Genomic DNA, 22510 nt, shown 5'->3' on the forward strand with positions numbered 1-22510 from the left:
TGCAAGATTCAACATCACTTTTTACCATCGATTTACGATAATAATTTTTAATAAATTGAACATAAAAGAACTTGCTGAAGATAATAAAGGATAAAAAAAGGAAATTTTTAGACTAGCTAAATTTTACAATAAATAAGATATCTCTCTGCACCCTTATACCATTGCCTGCCTTCTACGAGGGGCAGTTTGTATTACTTTCTTCGTAGTGCACAACTTTAATCTATGTAGTTCGTTTCACGCCTGATCACGCCCGTCGCCATGAAATAAGGATCGCGAAACCAGAGACAGAGAGAGCGAGGAAGGAGATACAATACAAGGGACAATAATGATGGTGGTTGATGGAACGAGCTGTAGATACAAAGCATAAAAACCGACGAATCAATCGACGTAGAATTTGCAACAACAACAAAAAAACGCGTGTTTTATCAATTTACACAGCTGGTAATTTCAACGTAGGTACAACATACAAACGCATCGAAGCAAATCGGAGCTACTCGGTAAGTCACTGTGTGCCCGTCGGCAATAGAGAAAAGAAAACTGTTTAAAAATTGTAAAAGCATAAACGTTTGAATCGATTTTACACGCAGTGTGTGTCGCTGCTGGAAGCATTGCCGCTTGTTTTCCTAAACAGAGCAATGTTGAACGTATATGTCCGATCTTTTTCGGCACTTAATATAACAGGGCCTTAATACGAAGCATTTACACTGTCCTCACGCAGTGTAGCATATAACATAGTTTCTGATCCGTCTTTCAACCTTTTTCCTTGCAAACGCCAAGAAGAGCATCATCCTTTGTCAATCGCAAAATAAGTTCAATCGATGTACGGTTATTTAAATAATCCATCACAATGCCTGCCTCTATAACTGATTACTTACGCAAAACTAGAGCTCTGCCTTTCCTTCCGTGTGTCCTAGCCCTACCTATTAACATTTTTTTCTCTCTCAATTCGAAAACTAGGTTCCTTCGATACCTGCACACACCACCTGTCCAGTCCAAGTGATGCTTTTAGTGATTATTAATTCGCGACCACTTCTCCACTACCCTTACAAATCATTAGGACAGGAAAACCAGGGTGTGGTTTTTTGCAAAAAATAATTAAGAATAATGATTATGCGCTCCAAAATCGCGATAACGATAGGCGAATGAGTAAACGAGAAAAAAAAGAAACTTAAAAATACAATTAGAAATTAAACTTCATCCCTTAGGCATGATTATTTCATGCGATCGAACCACAGCAAGATCGGCTTAATCGGCCGCACATGTTCGACCGGGAAAAGTTTCCTGTATGAGCAATCTGTTATTTGCGCCTTTGGCGGAAACGACCATGTATGTAGATGTTGTAGTGCCTTTCGCTTATTCTTCTTTTAGCACCTTCTTCTTCTACTATATGCTTTTCGGCTCCTTCTTTACATTACTTTCTTTTACTTTCATTCCTAATCTTGCATTCTTTAAGATACTACAGGTTTCGACAGCGAATTCTTCTCATCTTCTTCGTCTGGACAGGTTTCCGGTTTGGGAGAAGTGGCCTTCCGCTGTTCAAAAGTACTCTCTTCAGTTGCCCTATCTTTTGATTCCTGAACAATGGACTTCTTCGGTACCTTACTAACGTTGGCGAACTGCTGCTGACCAGCAGTATTGCTGCATTCCGTTACCTCGGTTGCGGTTGCCGCTTCAACTGTTGCAGCCGCAGCATGACAACCGCTGTTGGTACTGCTAACGATGACGATATCGTCGCGCTGTTCCATTGCATCAGTTTGTCGCTTTGTGGTCATTGAAACAGTCGCTGGTGACGCACTCAACTCAGCCTTGGTAGAGATGATGGTTGCCGAACCCTTCGCGATCCGTTCATCCAGTTCATCGAGTGGCTGATGCTGCTGGATATTGGCTTCGGTTGCGTTATCCACTTCATCATCATCCAAACATTCAAATATTAGTTCAATATGGCTCTCGATGTCTTTCACTAAATTACGTAGATACTGCTCTTGCTGCTTTTGTTGTTGTTGCGGGTTCTGCTCGCCGCTCGGACCGGTGTCCATTACCGTTGGACCAATGGTTTCACTTTCATCCGTAGGGTGTACACCAGCCTTCTCACTGTTTTTCATATCACGCTCTTTATCGGTGTTACCGTGCGCTGTGGTCTGGGCCGCTCCTGCAGCTTCACAAGCTGGCACCGTAGTTCCGCTCGTTGACGCCGTTGGTTGATTTCGGGCCTCGTTCTCGGAGGCAGCATTTTCGGTGGAGGTTGGCGGTTTTATCACACTTCCAGCACCGGAGGAAGCACCTGGTTTGTTTTGTACGGTGATTTCAATCGATGGTGGTACATTTTCCTTAAGTCGTGTAGCTTTGGCCATCGATCCTTCTGGCACGATTGCTGTCGGTTGTGCTAACTCCGCTGTTTGAGTAGCCGCCATGCCAGAAGTCTCACCAGAGGCGGATGATCGAACAACGGGATGAATCGTTATGTGTGGCACAGTCACTTTTCGTTTTTTCGTAGGTATTTCTTCTGGAATGATAAACAAAACATTCAATCGTGCATGCATTACGACTCTGTCACCAGCGCCTAAAAGACTTCTCTTGAAGTGCAGCAGTTTTTCTTTTTGGCGGCCACTTACCATCACTGTAGATTTCATCCTTAAACTTTGTTAGTACGGCATGGAGCGAATTCTGCAGTGCACCCTTCACAGAGCTCGGTATTCCTGTACGCTGGCCAATAATTCGAATCGCCTGCAGATCGCCACATATATCCTCCAGATTATTCTTGTCCGGCAATAACTGACAGATGGATTCCAGCAACCGTGGCACGACAAGACGCGATTTTATCTGCAACGAATATATTGCAATTAGCTTCTCATATGCAGCAGTTATCAGCAGTCTTACCTTTGGATAATAGATTTCGATAAAATTCGCTATTATAGGATCGTTTAGCGACAGTCTTTCGTCTCTCAATACGTTGTCGATGTAATCGATTAGCAGTGGATTTTGTATGAGCATTTCAGCGTATCTGTAACGGATTAGAAATGGTGCGGAAATCCATTAGCTACCTCTCTGTGTGAGACACTTTAGCATTCGCATTCGGTACCGCGACTTACCGATGTGTTGTTTTATTGTTGTAAATTCCAACCCAAAACTTAGCAAAAATATTAAAGTGTAGCACTACCGCTTCAATGCCGGTTAACAGTGAGAGGTGCACCAATGGTTCACTAAAATGGTTTGACGTCACTGCTACACGGAACATGATGTCCAGAAATTCGTGATACGGTCGATAAAACAGTTCGAGTGCAAGATCGAAATCTTTGTCCAAACCCTGCAAAAAAACATCATTGCCACATTACATGAATTTCTCGTCACTTTTACAGCATTATAATAACAAAGTTCGTACCTTTTCACATATCTGTGCCTGTGGAATGTTCATCTGCATCATTGCTTTCGGTGGACGGGGTGTGTTTTTGGACACTGGTGGCCAGGTCGCTTTCATGCCCCGCCGGGGAAAGTATGAACCTAGCGGACCGATGGATGATGAGGCAGCAGCTGAAACGGCCGCGTTCGATATCGCTGGCGAGTTGCTGCTGCCCGTGCTGTTCGCCTGATGGATTAGATGGTTCACGTGCGGTGCGTGACAATTCGTCAGCAGTGGTACCAGCACAGTCGTGATTATGTCCGGTGGTGCACATTTCACCAGTTCCTTCAACACCTCTAACGCTAGGTTACGCATCTCCGGTGGATTGAATGTGTTCAGCAGCGTGGCCAATCGGCGTACGGCATCGGGCAGACCCTTCATCAAAGCTGGCTGAGGACGTTTCTTCTGCTCACGGCTGCTAGCGCGCAGGGTGTTAATTAGTAAAATAACCTCCGTCAGCAACTCTTGCAGATCTCCAAACACATGGCAAGCCGTCGCTTCGTGGTACATCGAATGCAGTGTGTGTAGTGCGTCGAAGCAAAGCGTTATGCCACCGTTCAGTACCACGTACAATCGGTCATCGTCGTTATCCACGAGAATTCGTAGTGCCGCTATTAGCGTGCCCCACGACACACGAGCATCTAGCCCGTTAAGATAGGCCGTTAGCGTCGTTCGGCGAAAGATGGTCACATCACGCTGTTCGGCTTCGCTTGCATCGGGGTGACGTTGGGCGAAGAGAGTCATCAAGCGAAAAAGCTCATCGACGGCCAACGGGTACTGGGTCGGGTGTGGTGTAATGTTTTTAAATGCCCACTGCAAATTCTGGTGTGCCGCTAACTGTCTGGTAAGCAGACGGCTCTGCTGGCAGCACATTCGTAGCAAGCCATAGTACACTGGCAACATTGCACGGTTGTACGTCACTATTTCCGTATCGTCATGGTCCGCTCTTAAGGGGAGGAGATAAAACATACAAATGATTAAAAATAATATTTTTTTCTTTGCTAAATTAAAACATCTTCTCCACAACGAAACGATTGTACTGTTTTGTATCCATACCATGTATCACACAATGTACTTACAAAATGTAGTTAAATGCAATGTTCCGTGTTATATCTGGACAGTTTGCCACAAGGCTCGCATTTTCCGGACAGTCCAGTGTGGCTTGATACCAAAACGCTAGCAACGCCTGTTTGTTGTGATGTGCCGGCACAGCCGGTTCTGACAGCCTTGGGTGAAACAGATCCCACAAAGCTCTCAAGTGTGGGCCAACCTAGAAAAAGGACATACCATTAGGTCGTTTTCCTCGCAAAGATAGAGTCACAAGTTAATAATTACCATCAATTTCTCCGTCTTCGATACCAAACAGTAAGTTAGCAGGTTAAAATACGCGGTAAACTTGCTCGTGCCATGCAGGTTAATGTCCGTGTAATTTCTTGCCGAACGCAGTAGCAGCAGGAGCAGATTCAGTATGGTGTGCAGGATAAGCTGCGCTTCGCAGGATATCTCACGATGCTGAAACACGTGTATCGATAACTTATGGTGCGATGTTGCCCGATAGTTGTTCCGGAAGCTCTGCGAAGGCACTAGAGACACCAACAGATAGGCGGCAGCATTTCGGACCCGTGCGTTTCCGTGTGCCAGTAAAAACCGTTCCACCCAGCTGTCGGCCGACTGTAGAATCCAATTGTGGACGATCTTGTTGCGCGGTGCCTGTACGGCCAACCAATCGAGAGCGGACTGTGGACAGTACTCGGCAGCATCCCAGACACGTTGCAGCACGAGCTGCGAGAAGCACGGAAGACCTGACGGTCCGCCAGAAGATTCCGTCAGCAAGGTAATCAGCTTGAAGAAAGGACCACACAGTTCCGTGTGCTTGGTGACGGCGGTGAATAGCATCGCTATAATCTGGCTAGCAAGCCGTTCATCGCATCGACACAATGCATGGATTAGATGGCGCGTTTGTTGCGGATTTATGTTGTCCTTAATCTGTTGGTACAAAAACGGAAAACCTTTACCGCCCGCAATCGCATTGTAGTCTCGCGCGGACAAATGCAGCCGTAAATCTGGCCCTCTGGATCGTTCCACCAGGGAAGCAACTAATGCGATCATCTTATCCAACGATGCTGGACGCGATTTATCGACAGTTAACGCTTCATCCGATGAATTTTCTTCATTGTCCGAATTTGCATCGATCTAAAAAAAACAGTCACAAAAACACAACGATAATCAAACGAATCTAGACGTATTGCCTTGGAAAATGGTACTTACACATTCCTGTCCTTTGTGACCAAGGTAAAAATCGGCCACACTTCGTATTACGTTAATGCGCAGCAAAAACAGTGCTTCCTCTTCGCCCATGCGAGAAAATTCATACAGCAAACCGAAGAACTCGGACAAATGCCTCGAATGTGCCTTGGCACCATGCTCCATCAGCATAATGAGCGATTTAATGAATCGTGTCACACAAGAAACGTTTCCTATTATTTCGTTCCCATCAATATCCGTCTCTGCCTTCAGATACAAACTACAATGACTTTGTCTGTGAAAGAGAGTGCAATAGATAAATTAATTCAATTTCTAGGACATATCTTCTCCGAATAGGCAATAGAGTTTACCTTAACCGTTGAATTACATGTATCACCAGCCGTTGAAACATTTGACGAACCATCTGATTCGGACATTGTATTAGAACCTGTACGGGCCACCAAGGTTCTGCGGACATATGGCTGAGAAACCATTCGCAAGCTTCCTGGCTGGCATTGAACTGTTTCGTCAACAATTCTACCCACAATACCATTGTTGGCTGGCGAAAAAATATGTTTAGTATTAGGCACGGTTCTTCGAATAGGGCGGAAATCACTTACCTTTTCCTTTGCGTGTATAAATGTCTCGATGAAAAACGACACCGAAAGTTGTGCGGCAATGCTCGTTATGTCCGGCAGCGCCAACAAGCTTTGAGGTATGTGACCACAAATTTGCCACATAAAGCTGCAATGGGAAAGTGAATCGTTGAAAATTTGTAAAACATTTGTTCTTCCAGTTCACTTCCACTTACTTAAAGTACGTGTGCTCAAAGATGTTTCGATCCTGCAGGAAATGTCTGTTATCCTGCCATATCCATTCTTCTAGCTCCTTTGACAGAGGCCGACGCCGGAGTCGTTTATTCGATTGGTTAATCCGATTCACCATTACCAATCCTGAACCACTGGTGCTTCCACTACCCGAGCCGCTTGAGCAACCAGGCGAACTTGAAGACTGTAACACTGCGTGGGACGTAACAGCACTGAAAGATGATCCCGGCCCCCCAGGCGTAGGTCCTACGACAGCAGCCATCGGTAACGCTATATTACCACCGACAGTCGCCGTTAGTGCAGAAAGTGATGATATTGACGAGTAAGACGAAGGTGATGGTTCCGCAACAACGCCATGCAGCATGGCCGAGGGTGATGGTGCGGATGATGTCGATCCCTGAAAACCCATAACCGACGGTGGTCCTGGTCCACTTAATGCGCCCATACACGACGATACCACAGATCCGGATGCGACGGACGAACCAGCAAGAGGTACAATCAGCGGATGCAATGGAGTGGAAACGGGAACCGACGGTACACTAATGGTTGGTGCAATAACAGCCGTGGCGGCTCCGGCCGAAGTGACGGATGCTGTCGATGCGGTAGATGCTGGCGAGAGCGAAGCAGTGCTGGCAAGCGATGCTATCGTTGGCGCAGGACTGACTGCTCTGGTGGATGCCACTTCAGCTTCCTGCTGCTGTGATGATGTTGTTGATGGTATTCTAGCAGTGCTAGCAAGCTTAGTATCTATATCACATTTACTTAGGTTATTACTTTCTTTAGCTACTTCACTAAGTTGTTGGATGAATTGTTCAGTCTCTTGATCACGTTCATTACTCGCTGGCGTTTGACCTACGGCAACATCACACGTAGCCAACTGGCGCTCCTTCAGTGGATCAGCGTTCGTTACCAGCTGCTCTCGCGTTGCTGCAGCATTGCCATTTTTATTTGCGTCCTGTTTCTCCTGCCCTGCTGCAGCCTTGCTGTTATTCGATACAGCTTTCGAGGCAGCTAACTGTTGTTGGGACGATGCCGAAAACGATGCTTGCGACACAGAAAACGTTTTCGAATTGTAAGCTGCAACCGTGGGATTAGACGCACATTGAGCCGTGGTAATTGCTGCTTCTCTGTTCGCCAATTTTCCAACATCTGACATGGTGAGGTTTTCCTTTGGTGGGGAAAGTATCGGGTCTTGCTGCTTACTACAGGCCTCCCTGTCCGGCATATTGGTGGATTTTACCGGATTTTTGATCGGTGATTTCACAGTACTTTTCGTAGAATTAGTGAATGTTCTCTTCTTGCTATCTACATTGTTGTTGGGCACACCGGTAGCTCGTTTTTCCGTAGCAGACGATGACGTTGATGCTTGCTGTTGATCGACTTGATCACGCTGCACATTCTTGCCCTTGTTGGAACGCCATTCATAGAACAGCATGTACGCCGAATTCGTTTTTTCAAAACTAAAATCCAAATACTTTTCCGCTACCGAGTCGTATGTTTTACTCTGCAAGGAGAAATAAAGAACATGTAACAAATTTATCGAAAAACCACTCCTTCTCTGTGCTAAATCTCAAAATAACTTACCGTCATTTCGCCACCAAAACATTCTGCCGCGATTTGTGATGGGTCGAACAATTTCACCTCAGCGTCATTAAACAGAAACCAGCGTTCCTGGTGATTCGGATCACCGTCTTCATTGCGCTCCTTAATGAAGCTATAGTAATGCCCACCGTCCGCATTCCCTGTGTGCACCGTAACGCCAACCAGATCGTATTCGTAGTTCTCATTGAAATCCTCCGATTCTTCCTCATCCATCGTCTGCTGCTGTCGTTGCAGGTCACCATTGCTACTATCGCTAAGGTTTCCGTTCGCCGTATCGTTCTTTCGCTCGGCGTTGCTTTTCTCATCAGATCCAGCAGCCTTCATCTCGACGTCTTCACTATCCTGCTTATCCATGGTCGTTGTAGCTCCGTTAGTTTTGTTATCGTTACTAGCAGCATTACAATCACTGCTTGTGCTCATAATGCCGGTACTACTACTGTTGCTAGTGTTACTGCTAGCGCTGCTGCTACTGTTATCGTCATTAGATCCGGGCGCACCAGCCGGATTCGCTTCGCCTGTTGCAGAAGATTCGCTTACGTTTCGGGAGTGTGATCGGCGCATTTGCGATTTTCGTTTCTCCTCCTGATAGTGGTGTGGCATCAGTGTTTTCTCCACGTAACCAGACATGTCCAGACGCATCGGGAAAGAAAAGTGTGTGTTCACCTTCTCCTTCAGCATCGTTACCATGTTGAATGTGTACCGCATCGTGTTGAAGCACAGTATCTGTGGCAGTTTCTTAAAGCAGGCCCGTTTCTCCGCACGCACCTTTTTGCCGCACTGTGAGCAAGTGTACATATTGTCACCCTCTAGCGTATCCTTAACAGTAACTTCGTCAAGCGATTCATGCAAATTGCGCATATCTGCCACCTGGCAACGGACGGTATAAAATTCCTCCAGCGTTCTACTCACATGTCCACAATCCTACAAAAAAGAGGAACAAAGATGTACAATTAGAAAGCATTGTTCGCGATCGATGCGTCGGAATTACCGATACAAATTTACGTTTAACTGTTGCTAATATTTTTCATTTTAAATTTAACAACCGTTAAACTATCGTTTGTCTCGGACATTCCTTAGCCACCAATGAACCACTGCAAAAGAGTACTTTTAGCAGTCTTCGGTGTACGGGACGTGTAAAAACTCACTAAGGACACAACATTATTGCTGATGACACCACAAAAGATGCGTTTGACAAGATTCTTCAGCTCCGGCGTCATTTCCTCCAGCTTCGAAACGAGATCGATGAAAAACTCTGCCATATCCTTCTGTTCGCCTGTGTTCAACGGCTGATGATCCATCTGATAAACTCGGCAAAACGAACGCGGACAGTACGCCTTCCGTTCCGACTCCATCAGATAGGCAAACATGCGCTGCAGTTCATAGAGTGTCGCTTTGTGCTTTTGCGGCGCATCGGTTGAGATGGATAAGATGGCATCACGCGTTTGAGGTGTCATGAAGAGATGCTGAATGCACGATGCCATGTAGCAGGTTGCACCAAGATTCGTTAACCCGACATAGCCACATTCGGAACGACCTTCGTCCTGTGGCCAATAATCCCACGGATACGGCGAATGTGGTCCGGCCCGATGTTGCTGCATCAGCTTTCCGTGTAGCAGAAGATAATTCTTCGGTGCGTTGCGACACATCTCGACCAACAAATCGTACGCAGCTGCCCGTGCCGCATGACTTTTACATTTTGGCTTTTCGCGATCCTCGGGGGATGGCAGTTCGAACAGACAGCAAAACACACTGACCATAAATTCTTGCCCAGCTACACTGTACTTGAACACTGGATCGAATTTTAGCAAATTTGCCATTAAATTCAGCAGCCCGAACAACCCATCGTCAGGACTGCCGTGTCGACTTTCCAGATAATCGCGCTCAAGAATGCTGCGGGCCACCTGCTGACACATGGCATCCAATCCAATGGCATCCCGTGGCTGTACTTCGTCGCTAGTAGAGCTGCCAGCATTTCCTCGGAGCAGCTCCGGAGAAAGCGAATCCACCAACCGGCATAGCAACCAGAAATAGTCTCTACAAGCTGGCCCGTACGGTTCCTTTCCTTCGTCACCCGCCGACAATAGCATACCGTAGATACCGCCGCCACCAGCAGCAACGTTCAGGGCCTGTGGTTTCATATTTTCCGCCAGCGGGAGTAGTGCCACCAGCTTCGAAAGTAACGGTGCCATCAGCTCGTAGTACGTTTGCGCATTACCTAAACACAGCCGGTACAGTGCCGCACATGCCTCCCGTCGAACGGCTGGTTCTGGATCATCCAGTATCAAACGCTGCAGCCAATGAGAGTTTGCCTCGATTGTCCACAGCAACCGACGCACTTCCTTGCAGGAGTGTGCATAACAGACGAGCAAATTCATGACGTAATGTATTACCTGCGGACGACCGAACATACCCGTTTTGAAAAGGTTAGGATTCACCGGGAGCGATTCCTCGTTCAAGATTGACGCGATCCGCTCGAGAGTGGGACGTGGTTCGAATAATGCCATCGTGTCCCGATTTAAGGACGGAATCAAGACCCCGTTGCCTTCTGTTTCGGTCGTTTTTAGCTCGTCCATTCCCAACAGACACATGATGCGCAGTAACGAAGCAAGACAATCGTGACGCCATTCGTTCAGTTCACTCTCGTCGGAACCGTCGGTAGACTTTTGTAGCACACCGGAAAGGAAAATGCGATACAAATGGGCCAAACCACCACATCGCATAAATTCATCGCTCCACTCGACCACACGGGACGAGCTGGTACCCGGTTCGTTCGGATCGCTAGTCGACTCTGGGCAGGTTTCCTGCTTCTTAAGTTCTTCCGATCCTTGCAACTGTGCTGCATCCTGCTGCATGCTACCCATGCCTGACACTTCCTGCGCACAATCGCTCGATTGTTGTGAATCTGCTGTTAGCTGATCATCGGGTTTAGTTGAACACGAACCACCATCGGAGTCGGGTTTATTTTCCTTGTTATCCATGTTTCCATCTGGCCGGTCCCTTGCCATTATCACCGAACGATCGTCTTCACCGCACAATGGTGTTGGTTTTACCACACCTGGTCCCGGTGAATTGGGCGCAAAATCCAATCGTTTGCCCTTTGAAGGCGATCGATTGTTGTTTCCCGCAGCGGGTGAGTCTTGTACCATCACGGTGCCTTGTCTCGGACTGGTTTGTTGTTGCATTTTCAATGATTTCGAAGAAGAAATCTTCAGCTTCAGTTGATTTTTTACCGATAACGTCTTGGAACTCGTCCCGGCAACACCGATGGAACCACGATTGTTACCACTCTCGGCAAACGGCATTTGCTTCAAGTGCACTGCTCCGGAGCTACTGCCAGCCACACTCCCACAGCAATTGCCCACAAACTTTGATTTGCACAGACTCTCCACTATGTGCAAGGCGTACATGAACTTTTGCAAATTATATGGATCAAGAATTTCTTCCAACGTATAGCAACCACCCAGCAGTGGATCTGTATCCTTTGCCAATTCTCCCGTAATTTCGTCACCACTGGATGAATTCTTACTGCTGTTCGCGGTTGTACGTTTCTCGCCCGCATTCTGGCGATTTGCGGTGGTAGCACACTTAAAAGAGAGATTTTTCAGCGTGCTGAAGAAGGAAGGACATGTTGGTAGCATTGCAAGAATGTCCCACACACGCCGCGACAGTAGCTGGGCTTTGGTGTTGGGCTGACAGCGTTCCCCCGTGACACTGATTTTCATATCACCCAAAGTTTGCATCAAGCGGAACAATTGCTCAAAGTACGGTGCTTTCAGCAGTAAGAGCGTCGGCAAACAATCCTTCGATGGCGGAGGTTGCATCGAAGGGTTTTCATTCTGCTCGCGCCTTCTGCCGCTGCGACCACCGAGTGACACATACACCATTTGATTATCCTTGAAGCCAACATCGGCCAAACTGCGTTCATCGTACTCGGACGTTATTTCCTGTCCCTGCGTGATGATTCTCAACGGCCCATCGTTCAGCAGTAATCCTAGAACCGGGGCTGGACTTCCCGAACTGGTTTGTTCGCCTCCGCTGACAGCGTTGCTACTGCTGGGCGGTTGAGTCGCTTTTGCTTGTGGTGCTCCTTGATACTTTTCCCACCATTTCGCAATTTCCGCCTTCAAATCAGCCACAAGATCACTCGCGTGCATGTTAAGAAATGATTTATCGGGTACGCCGGCTGGTTGCAGCACGATTCTGAACGGTGGTCCAGGACCTTCCGTACGCAGGGCGCTGTATGCCCCGATATCTTTGCCTTCAAGAGCCCAACGACGCAAGTGGTACGCATATCGCCGCCGGAATGTATCGAGATGGGTATTGAGCAGCATTAATGCACGCTGCACACACAGCAAGGCATACTCTGTCTCCGGGCCATTGTTGTCCGAATGTTGGTTCAGTTCTTCGACAGCTTGCGACAAATGGTTCATACACTGTTCCACAAACTGATGCTCATACTTCAGCTGCTTCTCCATATAGTAGGTGTTGATGTACTGAATGGCGGAAAGCGACACATCGGTATTTGTCGCACGCAGTGCTATCTTCCACAAGTGCTCCATGCCAACGTTGTCCATCTCACGATCACGCTCATTACCATCGTTCGGTTGTCCGAAAAGCTCTTCCCGACCAAGGGTGAAAAGTTGCTGAAACAAACCCAACGCAACCATCGATATTCCTTCCGGTTTCAGCTCCGATAGGCGCTTCAAATACAGATGCTGGATAGCATTCAACCCGAGTGCATGCGTATCGCCACCTTTCACCTGCGCCTGCAGCCAGGAAAACAGACAATCACTGCATTCTGGATCGTTGGCCAGGCAGCTCCACAAGCTGTCCACTTGATTCAACGTTAACCGGAAATTTCGCGGCGATCCAACATCACTAAACACGGACGTCAGAAACTGTAAACGCACTTGTATCTGGGTCACATGCGAGTAAAGCGGTCCACTCTGACTCATGCTATCCGTTTGCACACTGGCAGCGTTCACACTGTTCCGGTAAGTTGCGGAGTAATGTTTCAGATTGTTGAAAAAGTGAAACATCATTCGATGCTGTCGTTCCGACCACAGAACGACCTGATGCGTAGTCACATCCCGGAACTGCTGAAATGATGCGAACAACTTTGGTAGCAGTTTCAAGCTCGTCACTACACTACGGTTTTCGGCCAAGTTTTGCAGACAGCCTTCGATAAACCGCGTGCGAATGTGCTTATCCGTGTGGAAGCAAAGCAAGGTACCGAGAACTTTTTCCGCTTCCAGTGCGATCGATTCACCCAGCTGACCCTGCAAATTTGAGTAAGAATAACAATGTTAGTAACAGCGTATTACAGATCCTCATCTGCCAACGGTGTACTACTTACAATCTTATCGTCTTGAAGAAGATCCCACAGCAAGGTGTTACCCGGCAGGCAGACGTCGGGAAACCGGTAAGGATTCCCGATCATCATATTACCCACGGGACCGGCAGAAGCTGCAGCAGCGGCCGTAGCTTGCAGAATATCCTTCGTTTTTGTAGATCCTCCTTTGGCCATCTTTATCCCTCCATTATTGGCACCCATTCGATGCATTCCAGGCGAGTGCTGATGGGGTGAATGTTTCATCAATCCCATTCCACCAGTACCCGGACGTAATGGTGACGGTCCTGCTACGGTACCGATCGACCGTGGTCGCGAGATGGGAAACCCTTGATGCAGTGATTCAGCACGCGCCGCTAACTGTGCGAGTTCCTCTTCACACGGCGAATCCTCATCATCAAAGTCAGCCATATTCTTTTCCGATTTGTTGCTCATAGGCGACGAACAGCTGCCATCGTGGTCGGCCGCATCTGCCGCGTTCAGAAAGTTAATCAACCGACCCTCGCCCATTGCGCCCATAAAACTGGAAACATCATCATTCAGTGCCGCGACTCCAGCGGCACCCATAAGACTGTTGCCTGCCCGACCGATCAGCTGATCGCGCTCGTTCATTCCCATTACTGGACCCAAAGGACTACCATGATGATGGTGGTGGTGATGATGATGGTGATGCTGTTGCTGCTGTTGTTGTTGAATGTGCCGCAATACAGACGTCTGCAGATTGTTATCGCTACAGTCACTATCGGGAAGCATTGCTGCCAACAGATCGCTGTCCTCCACATCGGATACACTTTCTTGCAACTCCTGCAACTCTTTGCGTGTTAGGCCGCTTATTTTGCGACGTTTTTTGCGTAACTTTTTGCGCATTAAAAAAGCTTCATCCACATCGATGCATTCGTCACTGCTGGTAGCATCTTCGTTGAAGGCAGTGATCGAACGAGTCATCAGTGGGATTCTTCTGTGGAATGCGATAAGGAAGCATATTATTGTCTGGATTGTAAAATGCATACTCGACGGAACTTACATTTTCTCTTTTATTCTTTGATGAACATCGTAAATATCAGGTTCCACCTTGATACTGTCTGTAATTTGAAATGAAAAATGATTCATTCTAGCATACACAAAACAATGCACCAATCAACAGCAAATAGTACTCACCATCAGTAGTTTCATCACAACAAATTTTATGGCGTGCCTGCTTGCAAGGAGGTGCTCCATTGTCGGATTCACCCTCACGGTCCGGACCCATACGCAGGATCGGACCGGGAGGTTTATGGATACCGGCTACAACCACCGGCGGTACCGACGGTATATCTGGATCGGAACTATCGTCTTCGGGATGCTCATCCTCACTATTAGTACCATCCACGCTAACGCTATTCTCTGAGCTGGACGGGAGCTCGTTATAATCACCACGTCCCGCTGCTATATCATTAGCAGTGGCACCGGCCGATTTACTCATATCGATAAGCGTTTGTCGCGAACAGTCGCGCATCCAAATTAGCTTAGTTAAAGCGGATGCAATGTAGATGCTCTGCTCGGTATGTTCCTTGAGATCCAGCCGACACAGCAGCGAGTACAGGTGTGTGGCTGGTTTCGGTGCGAGGTTCTTGACCAACGAAGGCAAAATATCGTATATCGTCTTGGAGCAGTGTTTCAACTGGGCCGCTTGCCACATCAGCGTAATGTGTTCTTCGGTGATCTGATTTTCGACCGCTAGAAAATTAAGCACAATATGCGACTGTTTGATAACCTCCACGTGAAGGTTCGGTCCGAAAAGGTGTGAAATAATCTGATTCTCGGATAACCAATTGGCCAGCTTTAGTCCCACCGCTTCTACTTCGGAAACCGTTTCCGACGTGCAGATATCGTTGAACATGTTGATGTGTGCATTGATCTGCGCCATCCCTGCCAATCGCATCGTCAGCGTGGAGGAAGTGAAATACTTAAAAGCGAGCGCCAATCCCTCCGTGTCGAATGTAATCTGCGTATCAAATGGGTCCTTGATGGCAGTCCACATAAAATCGGCCATCGATTTCGTAGCCGGTGATCGAAGATCCTGATCGGACAATCGACACATGTACTGCAACACCTTTACGCGTAAAGGAATGAACAGCTGCACGGTTGAACGATAGTTAATCCACAGCTTGATGTTGGAGCTCGTAGCGGTGATGGCATGGGCCGTCGAGACAGGTAATCCAGGCTGATCGAAACAGTGCATCATCGCCTCAAAACCGGCATAATTACAAAACAACGACACATTGCGCAGCAGGAAGGCCGATATTTCGCTTTCGTGTAAATCACAGAACAAACTTAACGATTGCACTTCCTGTGGTGAAACCTCTTCCAGGCGAGTGTGCACACTGTGCTTGTAGGCCACGTACAGTGGAAAGTTGAGCAGGAACACTTTCGACACCAGTATCAGCAGCTTTTCTACATCCAGTAATGTCCAGGCTTCATCCATTGCTGATTGATTGCTCGCTACTGTCAACGGCTGGTGCTGCTTGTCCACGTTCTTTCCATCGTCCGCTTCTGCAAGCTTCGCTGTCGTCTCAAGAACATATTCGCCATCCTTGGAAATGTGTTCTGTTTTCCCACAGTCCGATGAAACGGTTGGTAGCATGTTTGGGTGTTCCTTTTTATCACCCACCGTCTTATCGTTCCCATCTTTCGTATCTTCGACTTTGTCTGTCGATGGGGTGGCATCTTTTTCGGATGCTGCCGTCTCGGCGGCACTCGGGCCAGTCTGTCCGGTGCCTGCACTCGGCGATGCCTGCAGCAAATTGTGTGCCAACAGCTTCCGGATGTTCTTCAGCTGGTATACAGTGAAGCATATTATACCCTGCACAACCAGGTTGAACCGTTCGAAGTTTTTTATTTCCCGGTAGCAGCACATGCATTGCCTGTTCGGCCACGTTTGGATGTAGTTAAGGACGACTTCCACCTCACGCTTTTGCAGGAACACCGGTTGATCGGTGTCATTGCTGCCGTTTAATCTGGACTCATCTAGAAGCGTAGAAAGAACATGTGAAACAATATTCCGCAAATATGCATTTTATAAAACATTGCGATTTCGGTGACCCGTTGTTTGGGAACGGTTTATGGTGTTGGCCACCAACACCGACAACGGAACCAAGCTGTCAACGAAGTGATTCGGATCAGTCAGTGGACGGCGTGCAATACTTACACGAAACAAGAAGATTCAGAAAACCGGAGCAAACATCGCACATTTTTGCTGCCTCTTGTTTTCTCCGTACGGATGCTTGTTTTTAACGTGTTTTGTTCCTCCTTCAATCGACACCATCCGAATGTGCTGTATCTCGACTTTCTTCGCCACAAATAGCGGAAATTCCAAAGAATATGAAATATTTTTTCACTCTAAACTAACTCGTTCGGCAGGAGTTCTTTCACCACTTTCTTTCTTCCTATTTGCTGCTGTCATTTGCTGTCAAACTCTTGTTTCTTCCATAGCCGTTGTCTTCATCGCCACCGCTTTGTACCGCTTGCTGCTGCTGCTGCTGCTGCTTCTGCTGCTACTGCTGTTCCTGCTTTCGTCCGTACCTTCTTCTTGGCGACGACGGTGATCCGTGTGTTGCAGTTTCCACAAATCTTGGAAACGAAATATACTTTCGCAAAGTCTACCGCAACTGATTCTCCGTTCACTGGCACCGATACCAATCCAAATCAAAGTAGAATAAAGATTTCACTGAAAAACGCACCGGAAAAAACATTTCTCACTCCACTTGCATGCCTGGCGGTAACAAGACATTTTCATTCGAACCTTTTTTTACAGCCAAGTCTTATTCTGCTGATAGAACTGAGGTCTTCTACGTTCTTCGTGTTAGTTTCGTGTTAATGGTGTAGTCTCTTTCACGCGTGTTTCACTATCTTTGTTACGCCACCTAACGGAATATCGGGAACTTCTTGATGTTTTTCCTCTTGCCGCATTATCGGCCGATTTCCTGAAAATGTCAAAATAGCTACAACTTTAAACGTTGCGCGGTTTTTAAATTAATATTTGTTTCCCAGTGCAATTTTGTGCTCAATAGCTATTGGTCTTCTAACTTGATTAAACATATTAAGTTTCTCTTTATGCACATCATAAAATGCAATTTTGTGATTAGCATACAAAGTGCATACTGAAACAAAATATCCTACAATGAAACCAAAGTTGTAGCTTTCTGCTTACAACCTGCGCCGTTGTGTTGTGTTGTTGCTTGCCACAGTGACGTTCGGTTGACAGTGTGAAAAAAAAACAATTCAAACACTTGTACATTTTGTGTAAATTTGTTTCCCAGTAATTTCGCATTCGTTTTCCCGAAATTTAAGGTGTGTTCTATGGTTTCTGTGCGTCTATTTTACTGTAAAGAACTGTTCTAGCATGACTGCGTTTTCAAAAAAGAAAAAACAGAGGATGAAGCAAATTGCCGGTTTGAGAAAATGTTTTGCTGAAGAAAATACACAAACAATGGAAGTAATTTGCATGTTGTTATCGCAACATTTGCACTAGCGACCTCGTTCCAGAAGTAAAATATTAGAACCGGCCTATTTTGTATTTCAGATAACACGACTCATTTCCGAACATTAATTGTAGCTATTTGTAGATAAGACAAGATTCACATTTAACTTCCATTCCCTCTTCATTACAGGAACAACTCGATACCGGTGTTAACTGGCAACGGCGAGGTTGTTGATGACGTGCCAGCATGGTTCGGATAAGAAGAAAATTCGCCTTTATTCTATGTGGCGTTACTGTGTTCCTTTTCCTTATACTTTATGTTGTGCTTAATTACTCGGTTGCGGAACGTACTGTGAGTATACATCTGATTTGTGTTTGTTCGTCTTGTTCTTACGATTGTTGTATTATCTTGTAGCGCGTTCAAGATATAACGTACCTGGAAAGTAAAATTAAACAGCTGGAAAATGGATTAAACAAACATCACCAGGAATTTGGCGACATACGTAAGCAAATCGACACAATTCGTGGCGCGGTTGATGGTGGTGACGATGCATATGCCGATAGCAAAATACTGGAGAAGGTGCCCCTACTGGGTGACCGCGAAATGATGAAAGAATCGGTCATAAATGCGAACGGTGGTGGTGCAGGAACGTGTGCACTGCGAACGGACATTATTCCCCAGCCGGACGTGCAAATGTTGAACCTCTACGACCAAGTATCCTTCGAAAATATTGATGGTGGCGTTTGGAAGCAAGGATGGCCAATAAAATATCATCCCAGTGAGTGGAACAGTCATCATAAGCTACATGTGTTTGTGGTTCCACACAGCCATAATGATCCTGGTTGGATACAAACGTTCGACGAGTACTACGAGCGTTCGACAAAAAACATTTTCGCAAACATGCTAAGACACTTGGACGAAAACGCGAGTTTGCGTTTCATTTGGGCGGAAATAAGTTACTTCGCGCAATGGTATGATAAGCTGGCAGCGGAGCAGAAGGATATAGTAAAGCGATTGGTTAAGAACCACCAGCTGGAGTTCGTTACGGGCGGATGGGTGATGTCAGACGAAGCGAATTCGCACTGGTACTCAATGCTGCTGCAGCTTACCGAGGGCCAAACATGGCTTAAAACTCGTCTCAACGTGACACCGGTATCGAGCTGGTCGATCGATCCATTCGGGCAATCGGCCACCATGCCGTACATTTTAAAGCATTCCGGGTTTGAGAATCTGCTCATCCAACGCACACATTACATCGTGAAGAAGAATTTGGCACTAAAGAAGCATCTCGAATTTCGGTGGCGACAGCTGTGGGATACGCGAGGCGATACGGATCTTTTTACGCACATGATGCCATTTTACTCGTACGATGTGCCACACACGTGTGGTCCAGATCCAAAGATTTGTTGCCAATTTGATTTCAAACGTTTACCCAGCATGGGCCTGAGCTGTCCGTGGAACGTACCGCCCAGACCCATTAACGATCAGAATGTTGCCGAACGGGCAGAGTTAATAGTTGACCAGTGGCGTAAAAAGTCCGTGCTTTACCGAACGAGAAATGTGCTCATTCCACTTGGTGACGATTTCCGCTACACCACCAGCAGTGAATGGGAAGCTCAGCGGGTCAATTTCGAGCAGCTGTTTAACTACATCAATAATGAACCGTCGATGAATGTGGAGGCAAAGTTTGCCACACTGCAGGATTATTTCGATGCGGTTCGTGCCACCAGTGGTGCAAATGGAATGGAACAGTTTCCATCGCTCACAGGCGATTTCTTCACTTATGCGGATGTGAATCAGGATTATTGGAGCGGATATTTTACGTCGCGCCCGTACCATAAGCGGCAAGATCGGATATTGCTACACTACATTCGATCAGCCGAAATGTTGCATGCTTGGAATGTGTGGGAACCGGCAAGCGATTGGAAGCCGCTAGCGGATCGGTTAGAATATGCACGTCGACAGCTGTCGTTGTTCCAACATCACGACGGTATTACCGGCACAGCAAAGGATCACGTTATGGAGGATTATGCACAGCGCATGTCACGTGCAATCGAAGATTGTAAATTCGTCATGCAGCAGGCAGTTTATCGGATGCTTACGAAGCCCTCCGTATATCATCCGGATCCGGCCTTCAGCTACCTTTCGATCGATGATTCACGTACGGTCAATGGATCGGACAGTGTCCGGCCAACTATCATACTAGGAGAAGAGCTGCCGAGCAAGCAGGTGGTTCTGCATAACTCTCTGCCGTATACACGCTCGGAGGTCGTCGAGTTTTATGTGGCCAGTCCGTTCGTGATGGTTCTGGATGCAAGCGGAGGAACGGTACCGAGCCAGATCGCGCCGGTTTGGTCATGGCACACGCGTCCGGACGGTATCAGTCAGCCGCAGCCGTCGAACACTAAATATAGGCTCTTATTCCGCGCCAACGTTCCACCGTTGGGATTGAGTGTGTACACGATTAATTCTAGAAACAGTGCGGAAGAATCACTGTAAGTGTAATACGAACAAATGCTAATTTTTAAATGCCTTTCATTATGTTTAATTTCGTACGCTTTTGCTTTTCAGTGGCGTCACGTATACGAAAGCGATCATATTATCAAAGTCACCGTTCACAGTTAACCTGGCCGCAGGCTATCCGGAGGATATAGACCACGCATTACCAACGGAAATGTCTTTACGCTTTGACGAGGGTGGTTCAACGAGTGCAGCTTTTACGGCGAAAGGCCTACTGAAATCGCTCACGATCGAGAACAATCAAGCGCCGGTTCCGGTGCATTTAGAGTTCTATCGCTACGGAATGCAACTTAGCTCGGGCAAGAGTGGTGCGTACCTTTTCCATCCGGCAGGTAATGCCACCCTGCTCACTTACGAGCAACCGATCGTGCTGGTCATGAAGGGTCCACTAGAGACGAGCATTACCGCTGGTTTACCGTTTGCCGTACATCAGACGATCCTGCGGGACGATAGTGTGGAAATTCGTAACTTGGTTGATATTGGACACCGAGACAATACGGAAATAGTGATGCGCTTGCAGACAAACATCAACAGCGGTGCTACCTTCTACACCGATCTGAACGGTATGCAGCTTATCAAACGCAAACGTTTCCAGAAGCTTCCGATACAGGCAAACTATTATCCTGTTCCGTCGACTATGTTTATCGAGGATGACTATTACCGCTTGACGCTGCTTGGCGGACAGCCTCTCGGTGGTTCTTCACTGAGTTCTGGTGAAATGGAAATCATGCAAGATCGTCGCCTAACGCGCGATGACGATCGTGGGTTAGGCCAGGGCGTTCAAGACAACATGCCTGTGTTGCATCTTTTCCGGCTAGTGCTGGAGTCGCGTGAGTCGTGCTCCAAACCGGATCCCGATTATCCGACCGGTTTTCTAACGCTTCCGGCCCACTCACAGCTACAGAGTTTACTGCATCCGCTGGATAAGCTAATCTACAACGAAAACTATTGGACAGGATTGCAAAAGGAGGGTTTCGGAGCGCGCCATGAACCACTGGAACGGGGACTGGAAGTCGTTGCCATCCGTGAGTTACCTCACGTGCGCTTTGGTCGGACGTCAGGACCATCGCCTGTGGGGTTAATTGTTCATCGGACCAATTTCGAAGACTGCGGGTCAGAGGCAAACATGGAAGGAATGGTAAGAATAACCGCGCTGCGTAATGCACAAATTTGATTTATAATGATACATTTTGACGTCTTTTTTTTAGTTGAACATCAAGAAACTTCTCACACTGGATGATGGGCATGATATTTATTCCTCTCGCTTAACGCTACTGAAGCCCTTGGAAATGGTTCAGTCGGATGATATTAGCCTCTGTCCGATGGATGCCAAAGCGTACATAGTAAAACGATAAACTACTTTCCGAGAGAAAGGGAGGGGAATAATTGAACCAAGTTGAAGGGGCAGCAGCTGCAAATACATAACCATTTCGGGTTATTCAGGTTATTGCGGATTGACCGCTTATCCTTATTGTGCAATAGCAACGATCTACAACCGATCGCGCATGGGTAATGGAGAATCTATACCGTTAAAGAAGAGATTGCTCAGTTTCTTAACGGATTGCGATTGTTTATTCCTTCCCATTTCCCTTTTCAAAAAACCACACACGTACAAGGCGTTATTTTTGCTGAAGAATATCGCACATTTCCTTATTTATGTAGTTTTTTTTTCCAATTGTAGATGTTTAATGAATGATCGCATACACAAATGATCAGCAAGTGTAAAGAAATACGCTTGCTTCAATGTGTTAAAGTTTTGGTTTATCCGCAACTATGGTAATGAATTGTATATGCTTGTGTGTGATATATCATAGATAATGTTTAACGGGTGTATGAAAGCATAAGTATGGTGATCCCATGAGTCTATTGGGTGCACCTTATGTCGCGACTTCATCCAGGCGGTGTTCCGAACTTAACAATCAGTACGAATCACATTCATCGGGATTTGTTTGAATGAAGACCTATGTATACACAAACTATGCACTGTAGATAATTGAATAAAACTAAATATTACCATTGTACTTTGACTATGGCACATACACAGTATGTTTCTTTGGTAATAAGTAATAATAATAGAAAAAAGAGTTCTAGAAATAAGATAAAAGCTACT

At 46.7% G+C, this 22510-nt stretch overlaps 2 protein-coding genes across 4 annotated transcripts; one reads left to right on the forward strand and one right to left on the reverse strand.

Moving 5' to 3' along the window:
- Nucleotides 1-18: 18 nt before the first annotated feature.
- Nucleotides 19-17394, reverse strand: LOC125764890 (ubiquitin carboxyl-terminal hydrolase puf). Of its 2 annotated transcripts, none has more exons than XM_049429541.1 (17): nt 16608-17394; nt 14579-16426; nt 14445-14502; nt 13427-14378; nt 9216-13349; nt 8053-8991; nt 6453-7972; nt 6262-6385; nt 6013-6200; nt 5666-5936; nt 4733-5590; nt 4477-4667; nt 3380-4343; nt 3090-3304; nt 2878-3001; nt 2613-2820; nt 19-2500 (listed from the first exon to the last, which is right to left on the reverse strand). In XM_049429541.1, the coding sequence occupies exons 1-17, from the start codon at nt 16648-16650 to the stop codon at nt 1449-1451; spliced, it is 13689 nt and encodes a 4562-aa protein (XP_049285498.1). In that variant the 5' UTR covers nt 16651-17394; the 3' UTR covers nt 19-1448. The 2 variants fall into 2 exon arrangements, with proteins under 2 accessions (XP_049285498.1, XP_049285497.1); XM_049429540.1 differs by having other exon boundaries at nt 19-2503; nt 16608-17393.
- A 103-nt stretch (nt 17395-17497) lies between these two features.
- LOC125764931 (alpha-mannosidase 2) lies at nt 17498-22421 on the forward strand. Of its 2 annotated transcripts, none has more exons than XM_049429663.1 (5): nt 17498-17749; nt 18070-18231; nt 18295-20375; nt 20452-21538; nt 21609-22421. In XM_049429663.1, exons 2-5 carry the CDS (start codon nt 18127-18129, stop codon nt 21753-21755), a joined length of 3420 nt encoding a protein of 1139 aa, XP_049285620.1. In that variant the 5' UTR covers nt 17498-17749; nt 18070-18126; the 3' UTR covers nt 21756-22421. The 2 variants fall into 2 exon arrangements, with proteins under 2 accessions (XP_049285620.1, XP_049285621.1); XM_049429664.1 differs by lacking the exon at nt 17498-17749 and adding an exon at nt 17763-17946.
- The last annotated feature ends 89 nt before the right edge of the window (nt 22422-22510 follow it).

The sequence above is a fragment of the Anopheles funestus genome, chromosome 2RL, assembly GCF_943734845.2.
Source record: "Anopheles funestus chromosome 2RL, idAnoFuneDA-416_04, whole genome shotgun sequence".
Classification (NCBI taxonomy): Eukaryota; Metazoa; Arthropoda; class Insecta; order Diptera; family Culicidae; genus Anopheles; species Anopheles funestus.